Source organism: Antechinus flavipes, chromosome 4 (genome assembly GCF_016432865.1).
Source record: "Antechinus flavipes isolate AdamAnt ecotype Samford, QLD, Australia chromosome 4, AdamAnt_v2, whole genome shotgun sequence".
In the NCBI taxonomy this organism is placed as follows: domain Eukaryota; kingdom Metazoa; phylum Chordata; class Mammalia; order Dasyuromorphia; family Dasyuridae; genus Antechinus; species Antechinus flavipes.
The window spans coordinates 324330530-324340489 of NC_067401.1; the positions used below are offsets into that span (position 1 = coordinate 324330530).

The 9960-nt window shown below is 33.9% G+C and overlaps 1 protein-coding gene across 1 annotated transcript in view; it reads left to right on the forward strand.

Moving 5' to 3' along the window:
• HECA (hdc homolog, cell cycle regulator) overlaps positions 1–9506 on the forward strand; it is a 50831-nt gene extending 41325 nt beyond the window's left edge. Inside the window, exons 3-4 of the mRNA XM_051997857.1 lie at positions 352–506; positions 5596–9506. Of these exons, the coding sequence (XP_051853817.1) occupies positions 352–506; positions 5596–5760 (320 nt within the window). The 3' untranslated portion in view covers positions 5761–9506. The remainder of the gene's footprint in view (positions 1–351; positions 507–5595) is intronic.
• The last annotated feature ends 454 nt before the right edge of the window (positions 9507–9960 follow it).

Sequence of the window (9960 nt, forward strand, 5' to 3'; positions counted from 1 at the left end):
GAGTAGTTCCAAACTGAAGTCATTGACCCTAACTAGCTATCTCAGAAATGCCTGTTTTCAAAAGGTATGGATAGCTTAGCCTAATCCATTATTACTATTGAGAAAACCAACCTAATTTTGTGTACTAGCTCAAAGCGTGTGGTCTGCTGATAGGGATGTCAACTCGCCATCTAGTATCTTTGGATCACATGATATACCTAATGTATTTTGGTTTTATATTTAACTGAAACCATAAAGACTAACTTTTAAAAATCTGTCTCATAGCTAGTAGAGGAGAATATCTTATTCTGTAAGAGAAAAAAAATCTTTATTTAGAATATCAATGCCTTCAGGATTGCTTTTTATTTACAGGGAGGCTTATGCATCTGTATGCTGTATGTGTAGACTGCTTAGAAGGGGTTCATAAAATAATCTGCATCAAGTGTAAATCTCGATGGGATGGAAGCTGGCACCAGCTGGGCACCATGTATACCTATGACATTTTGGCAGCCTCTCCATGTTGTCAGGTTGGTATCACTCTTCAACAGAATAACAAGTTGTGTCAATTTTCTATTTCTTGTCTCAGTTCTTTGGGGCTCTGTGGCATTACTGTATTCACTGTGAATCTTTTCAGTTTCTACTATTTGTGGAGGTGGGAGGCATATGAAGAAGCAGCTTCAATAGCTTGCAAGATGGTGCTTCCACATTCTCCAAGAGACAAGGAAGTTCATACTAATCATTCCAGTTTCTGATGCCAGTAGGGAATCCTTCAATCCACTGGCATCCAAAGAAGAAGAAAAGATTAAAATGAAAGAATAAATTTAGGTAATTCACAAAAACTTTTGATTGGAATTTTTGGAAATATCTTGAGTAATTTCTAATGCTTAAAAAATAACAATTGCTATTTAATTGGCAGTCTTCAAGTAATTGCCATTAGGGGGAACAAGAAAACAGTGGGTGTTTTCTTAAATGAAATGTAACTTTTCATCAAAGTAGCTTTGCCTAACTTTTTATTGATTATCACATCCTATTCTTCTAAGGAATAAAATGATTTTGAAAAGAAAATGCCTTTATTGATAATTTTTCATCAGAATATAGACTTCTATATCTGTGGGAGTTCCAGGTTGGCAGGATCTTTGGTATTAATTTGAAGTTCAGAGGTTTGTTTGGAAGAAACATGACAGATAAACTCCTTTCCCAGATGAACTTTAATCCTAAGATAAATAGTCTAAGAGATCTGAGGTAATAATTCTATTGAGTTTTCCCTAGGAAACCACAATAACCTTAAGAGTCAGGAGACTATAAGAAAATCTGGAAAGGTTGTGGAGAGCTTAATTTCTCTACTACTAGTTATAACTAATTAATCAGCTTTAAACTATTCCAAATAGATAAACATATTAAAAATCTCAAAGGAATTAGATGTTGCAGCCTTTCAATAATCAAAAAAAATTTTACTTAGTATTTTTAATTAAATTTAAATTAAATTAAATTTAATAATATAATGTCCCATAACTGGAATACATTCCCATTTTTCCTCCCCTTTTTGGAATCTCTTGTTTTCTGAAAAAACTCAGCTCAGGTGACACAAGGCCTATCCTGATTAAAATTTACTTTTCTTCTATTTCATATAAACTTATTTATATATTGACTTCTTTCAGAAGATGCGAGCCTCTTGAGGCCTGGAATTATTTCATTTTTGTCTTTATATCTTCAAGACTTAGCAGCATATTTGACTCTTTATTCAAGAAATTTTTTGGTATAATTGGTTTTTATGTTGTTGTTTTTTTTTTTTTTAAACTGTGTGTGTTATATTTTTATAGTTTTATAAGCACTTCTCTCATAACAATTCTCTGTTAGTTGAGAAAGTAAGGGATTAGTATCTCATTTTAGAGGTGAAACTAAAGTTTTAAAAAATTAAAGGATGCAGGGAATCAAAAAAAGATCAATAAATATGTAGTTAAACAACACAATTTCAAATTCCATTGTTGTCATCTACTATCTGTATGATTTTAGACGAGTAAGAGTTAAGAGACTGGGTTTGAGGCCTATGTCAGCTGCTTGAAAGCTAGAACATTCATTTAAACTCTGTTATTCACTGAATAACAGATTTATAAAAGAACCTTAGAGGTTTTCTTGTTCAATTCAGGCTTGTTACTTCCCTAGAGTTATACAACATTGGGTCCTGGAATATGAACCAAAATATTCCAACTCCATTTACTCTCTAATTTATGATAGTATCATTAGAGCTCTTCTCATAAATTTGTGGTGAAATTCAAATAATATCATATATGTTAAAATACTTTGTAAATTGAAAAGAGCTGTACAAATGGCTGGTATTACTATTACTATTATATTTTAATTAATGCTGCTGCTTTTGAATTGAGACAGATAAAGGAAGTGAAGATTTGTTTGTATCCTTTAAAAAATTTAAAAAAAAATCATTTATCCTGCTTATAAGATTTTGGAGTTGGGAGAAATCTTAGATTCCATCTAGTCTAACCCTTTCATTTTATAGATGAGGAAACTGAAATCTGTTGAGAGAAACTGATTTGCTCGGTTATATTAACTGGTCATAGAAGTCATATTGCTGGTTATGGCTGACCAAGAATTAGGACCCAGCTCTCACAAGAGCTCTTTCTTCTACCCCAGGCTAGTGAACCTGCTGAAAGGTAAGGGGATTTTTTTCAGGCTAAAAACCTGAGTGCACAGAATACAGCTTCAGGTTGCCCACTACTATTCATAAGTTAATAGCTTTTATAATTACAAATTAAACTCAGAATCTCTTTCTTTTTCCTCCAGCGAGGAGGGAAAATAGCTAATTACCAGTCTGTACACTTCCTTGTGAAAATACTACTAAATGTGTACGTTATTAAGGGTAGTCATCCTAAAAAATAGCATTGTATTTTGGGAGGAAATGCAAAACAAGAAGGAGGAACAAAATGGAAAAATTTTCTTAGACTCTTTCAATAGTATTCAGAGGTGTGAGTATTTTCAGGAAGTTTAGTGCTATAGCAGCCTGTTTTGGTTATCTTTGCTGATGAATATTTTTAGTATGAGCCCATGTCAGTGAAAATCATCATTATTGAGATACATGTAGGTTACTTGCAAGTCCTAGATTATTTAGTTAAGTTGCTTAGATCGAGACCTCTATCATCATAAGATCATAGATTTTTTTTTACTTAGAAGAGATTTCAGAGATTGTACAATCACCTTTGTTTTATAGAAGTGTAAAGGGAAACACAGAAAGATTGAATGATTTGCCCAAAATCACACAGCTTGTAAGTGTCTTATATGGTGTTTAAACCTAAGTCCTCCTGAATCCAAACATAGCACCTTTATTCGATGCTTAACTTGGCCATTTCCATGATTCCATTTTCTGTTCTTGCCATTGCCATGAGATTTACAAGTAGTGTTGTGTGCTACTAGAAAGTAAATTTGGAGAACTTAATTTTTATTTCAGTCATTAAAAGTGTAAAAAAACCAGAAATATGAAATTCTTGAGAATTGAAAGACATTTCTCACATCTGTGTAGTGTTGTGAGGGTGAGGAATAAGTAATACATGTATCCTCTATTCCAGAGGAAGTAAGCTTAGCTTAATTGCTTGTCCATGTAGTTTTGTGAGTTGTACTTGTCTAGTACTTGCAATTTTTAAAAATAGTGTTTTATTTTTCCAAATACATTTAAAGATAATTTTCATCATTTTTGTAAAACTTTGTATTTCAAATTTTTCTCCCTTCCCCCCTTTCCTCCCTCCTAAGACAGCAGTCTTATATAGATTAAATATGTGTATCCTTCTAAATATATTTCCACATCTGTCATTTCTTGCAAGAAAAACCAGACCAAAAGGAAGAAAAAAAAATGAGGAGGAAAAACAAGCAAAAAGATGAAATACTATGCTTTGATCCACACCCAATCTCCATAATTCTCTCTCTGGATTTGATTGGTATCTTCTATCTCAAGTCCATTGGAATTGCCCTGGATCACTGCAATTGCTGAGAAGAGCTAAGTCCATCATAGTTGTTCATCACATAATCTTCTTGTTATTGTATACAATGTTGCTCACTTCACTCAGCATCAGTTCATGTAGGTCTTTCCAGGCTTTTCTAAAATCAACCAGCTCATCATTTCTTATAGAATAAAAAATTACCTTCATATGCCATAATTTATTCAGCCATTCCCCAACTAATGGGCATTCCACTCAATTTCCAGTTCCTTGCCACTACAAAAAGAACTGCTATAAACATTTTTGTAGCTATAAGTCCTTTTCCTTTTTTTATTATCTCTTTGTGATACAGACCTAGGAGTGAGACTGCTGGATCAAAGGGTATGCACATTTTGATAGCTCTTTGGACCATAGTTCCAAATTGCTCTCCAGAATGGTTGGATCAGTTCACAACTTTACTAACAATGTATTAGTGTTAGTTTTCTCATATTCCCTCCAATATTTATCATTATTTTTTACGGTCATCTTATCCATTGAGAAGTGTGAAGTGATACCTCAGAGTAGTATAAATTTGAGTCAGTTCTCTGTTTTAGAACTGAAGCCTTTATCAAAAATACTTGCTGTAAAATTCTCCCTCTTCCCCTCCCCACCCCCTTCAGTTTTCTGCTTCCCTTCTAACTTGGTTGTATTGGTTCTGTTTGTACAAAACCTTTTTAATTTAGTGTAATCAAAAATATCCATTTTGTATTTTATGTTTTCTATTTCTTCTTTGGCCTTAAATTACTCTCTTTATAGATCTGAGTTTGCTTATAGTATCAGCCATACTATTTTCCAATTTTCCCAGCAATTTTTGTCAAATAGTGAGTTTTTATCCCAGAAGCTGGAGTCTTTGGATTTATCCAACACTAGATTACTATAGTCATTGACTTGTGTCTTGTGTACCCAATCTGTTCCACTGATCCACTTCTCTATTTCTTAGCCAGCACCAAATGATGCTGCTTTATAATATAGTTTTAAGTTTGGATTGACTAGGGCATCTTCCTTTGCATTTTTTAGAAAATTAATTCCCTTGATATTCTTGACTTTTTGTTCTTCTAGATGAATTCTGTTATTATTTTTCTAGCTCCATAAAGTAATTTTTTGGCAGTTTGAGTGATAATGGCACTGAATAAGTAGATTAATTTAGGAAGAATTGTCATTTTCATTATATTAACTTGGCCTGTCCATGAGCAAATGATATTTTTCCAATTGTTTAAGTCTAACTTTATTTGTATGAAAAGTGTTTTATAATTATGCTCATATAGTTTCTGTCTTTGTCTTAGCAGGTAGACTCCCAAGTATTTTTTATTGTCTACAGTTATTTTAAATAGGATTTCTCTTTCTATCTTGCTGCTGTGCTTTGTTGGTAATATAGAAATGCTGATGATTTATGTGAATTTATTTTATCTCCTGCAACTTGACTAAAGTTGTTAATTGTTTCGGGTAGTTTTTTAGTTACTTCTCTAAATATACCATCATATCATCTACAAAGAGTAATAGTTTTTTGTTTTCTCATACCTACTCTAATTCCTTCAATTTCTTTTTCTTTTTACTAAAGCTAACATAATATTTTTTAATGGAAAGAAAGAACACAGAAAGCTTATATTCACAATATTTCTCTTTCCCCTTATAGGCCCGACTGAACTGTAAACACTGTGGAAAGCCAGTCATAGATGTACGGATTGGAATGCAGTATTTCTCAGAATACAGTAATGTCCAGCAGTGCCCACATTGTGGGAACCTAGACTACCACTTCGTGAAGCCATTTTCTTCTTTTAAAGTTCTGGAGGCTTATTGACAAAAGCTTTGGTTTAGTAATAACTATTTTATGGGTATTACTACTTTATTACATATCTTTTATAGGAAACTTTGTTGACATTGGTTTCTTTTCTAATTTAAAGAAGAATTTCTTTGTATGTGGATGTTACTACAACTGAGGGCTGACCCTGTACTCTCCTTTGACACCTAAGTATTTAGCTAGTGGTTAGGGCCTGAACCCCAGTGAGTAACTTTATGAATTTGGGGAAGGGGGATCACCATCACTGATTGTCTTTGATAGAGCTTTAAGTTAAAAGAAGACAGGGAGGGTGGGAAGATTTTAGGGAAGGGATGGTGTGGGTATAAACTGATCACATGGTAGAGTCCAGCAGTTTGAGGAGGTGGGAAGAAGCCCTTACTAAAATGATAGTTCCAGCTGATCTATTTTTAGATTTTCCCAGGGGTTTGGGAAAACTGTGACATGTGAATGTAAATCTATGCCAGGAGGCAAAACAGTGTTTGAGTCTACAACCTGGCATAATGCTTTGCAGTGAACATTGACACGGAATTTACTTTCACTGACAGATCATTTGGAAGTGGCCCCGGTGTACTGTTTCCATCAGTATTGTAGTTTAGCAGTCAGGTCAAGTGATTCTTACCAGAATTAAATTCCAAGTCATGATACATCAGTTTGGAGCTGTTTATGGTGCAAATAATTTTAGGCAAGGTTTTCTCATTATCCAGAAAGCATATTAAATGGCTTATACTGATGCATAGTGGTTCAGAAAGGCAGGACTGCAGAAGTTAGAATTCTGCCTTCAAAGTGGTTTAAAATGGCTTTAAAAGTTGAAAAATTCACCATTAGTCTGATCTTGACAAATATAAGTTTATACCAGTTGCAAGGTAGTAGTAGCATCTGGTGTTTTGCAGGTGAACTTCACAGCCATGATCCTTAAAAATGCTGGTGAGCTTCATAAGAAGTCAGTGCCATACTTTCCAAAGAATCACTTATGGCCACGTCTTGCCTAGTTAATACTGAGCCTTCTAAAATCGCATATTTGACTAGAGTCGGGGTGGGAGAGGGTATATTTAAAGAATGTTCAAGAAAAAAAGGGCTAATATTTCTATATGGGATTTATCCTTTTCACATGGGGAAGTTATTGCTTTTAATAAGAGGTATATACTAAAATGTTATTCTTTTAAGGATTTTTGCAATACCTCGTTGGCTTTACTAGAGAAATATCAAGCATTTAGAAAGTTGGCTTTTTTGTCTTTCTAAGATGCAGACTTCCATTCAAGATTTCTAATTAAATTATAAAAAGCCTTAGACTCCCTGTTAGTGACTTTAGAAGGAACCACAGCTCCCTCCCTCTCTTTCAAAAACTATAAATTTTGACTTAGAATGTGCTTTAAAAAATTTTGCTAATTTCAAGTATGACCTTAGTAACTTGGCCATTTCAAGTGTGTTGAGGTAAATATTTTCCAAAGAACACCAGAAACATTGTCACATACTTGAATGGAAACTAGAGTCAGGGTTTATTTGAACATTTTATATTGCTTAACCAATTTATACCAGTTTTATATTCCCAGAGGAACCAAGTTTGGGTTTTCATTTAACATTGTTGAGGCTTTACTCCCAGTGATTTGAAGGTGTACCATAGACAATGTTTGATACTTTGTGGAAAGGCAGTAGCATTGGAGGATCAAAAGCATTACCCAATGCTGTTTATCTCTCAGCTTCGTTTGATTTCAAATGTGCTTTGCTGTAGGCAGTTTGGTGGTCAGAAAAATGTTTCACCATGAAGAAAATACTTGAAATGTTTGTGAGAGGCCAAAGACTGCACTTAGTCTGCCAATATTTGATTGAACCAAAAGAGGTTTATGGGAAGCTGACTGTGAATATTTGTCTTTAAGACACAAAGCTATAATTATGAACAGTTTTGATGTTGAGTGCATCAGGTGTCGAAATCTAAATTTTCAAAGAACTTCTCTGTCTTAAGAGTACCATTTGGACATTATTTTAGAGGCCTAGAGAGTAAAGTTTCTGTAGCACATTTCTTTTCCCAACAAAGTTTTACATTGAAACCTGTTTATAATATTCCTGTGGGACATATTAAATAAATTCTCCACAAAACCATGTGTTTTCTTTTTTGTTTTCTTCAGGCCTTTGAAAAACAGTATAGCAAGTTTTTATTATAATTGGGTAAAATCTCTTTTTTAGTTTTTTATTTTAAAAATGAATTCAGTTCAAGCCAACATTTATTAAGCACTTATGTGCAAGGCACTGTGATGAAATCAGGATGCTATGGATTGTCTTTGTAGACAAATTTATATATTTATTATCTTTTTTAGCAAAAAGATAATACATTCTACTGTTCTTGAATCTTTAAAGATATTGTAGGCCTTCAGGTTGTCTGCTATTGCAAATACTGTTATTTTGGAATATAAAATAAAACTGGGATACAGCAGCATGTGGGTAAATGTCTTGCCAACCAATTAAACTTGTTTTTCTTAACTTTCTCACAAAGTAACTTGCTGAATTATTTCTTATTGGCTATTATATTGATAAGAATAAGAAATATATCTACTATAGTTGATCCTTTAGTGAGTGAGAATGAGAAAGTTATGGAGGCAGGGTATAGGGGGAAAGAAAAAGCATTAAGGGACATGAATTACCTGAAAAATGCAGTTTCTATTTCTTAAGAGGATAGAGAAGGATGACATTCTATAGTGAAACATTCTTTAAGTGCAACTATTGCTTTCAAGATGACTTTCTTTGTTTTCTTTGATATTTTCCCTTTGTTCTAGATTTTGTACAGTTGCATCATGAGCAAATAAAATTCTGTGCATTTGTAAGTCACAGTACAGTGAAAAGATAGTTTTGATGTCAGATCTTTTTTTATTTTTCAGCCCAACCTTTACAAAGCACTCTACTTGTCCTTACCTCCCTCTGAAGCAGAAGACACCATGTACTTGTCTCTTGAGGTAGAAGTTGTATTATATAGCCAAGTGGAATACCAATCTTTTTTTTTTAAGTACTTTTTCTCTTCCCCCAAATTCCCTCTATCTCTTCTCTCTCTTTCTCTCTCTCCCGCCTCCCAATATCACTCAGATGTGACCAAAAATTTTCCCTTAATTTCCAGTACTAACAGTTATATTTAAAAGGAGGGCTATTTTAGGTGGTGATCTAAACTTTGGACATATTAATTTTGGGATATCTGGAATTGATATACTGATATGTAACTTGACAGACCACCTAAAATAACTGACCTGCAGAAATCAATTCTTCATTTAGTCCAAGAGCCTCATTTCAAGTATTATCTGGATTCTGCTCTGCTTAGATCAGTGACTCACAGTTTACATATCTCTTTTATATAATCAACTGGCTCCTTCAGTCATTTTGATTGGAAGTGAAAGGGTGGAGGGAGGGTGGGATACAGGGAGGGGGAGGGGAGTGCTACTACTGTTCTGTGTATGGATACCTGCAGCAGGATGTTGCCTAACCCAGTTGATTTCCATTTACTGCTGACTGTTATTCTTGCCAGGCAATGGAGAGAAGATATAGCGGATGGGCACTATTTAAACCAGCTCAGAAATGTGTTCTTGTCAGTAAAGGTTTCTTGTCAAGATGTCTTGGATTGCACTTTCACAAAGGAAAGACAATGTATATAGCAAATGAATGTTGATGAAACTGAAATGTTTGGTTATGGTACTGTTGTGTGTGGTGTAAGAGGATTTCTGTTTGTCATCTGTCTATTAAAAATAATAAAGTTGTAAAAAACCTCACATTGTTGCTTCTGTGAATGTACTGTCTTTTTTTCTTTGGCATAAGAATTTTGAACAAGGAAGGTTATCTGATCAAAAAAAATGTGAAGAAAAGTTTCTGTGGTTTACTGTCATTTCTTTGGTCCTGTTTCCATGTAACAACCATCCTATAGTTAAAAAAAAAAAAAAAAAACAAAAAAAAAAAAACTTGATTATGTACGGTTTCATTATAGGCAGAGAAAGGAAAACTTAGATGTAATCAAGCTTCTTGTCTTTTTGTTGTATTGTCTTCAAGAAGCAAATTGCCTCAGACATCTTGGCCTCCTAAGCAAAACCCAACCAAACATATAAAGCAGTCTAGACTCTCAGGGAAGAAAAGTAATGGATTCTTGTGACCTCTCTCTACACAGAGTTCGTGTGTTAAGAATGTTTCATCTGGAGGTTTTACTTACTGAGGATATGGTTACTAGAAATG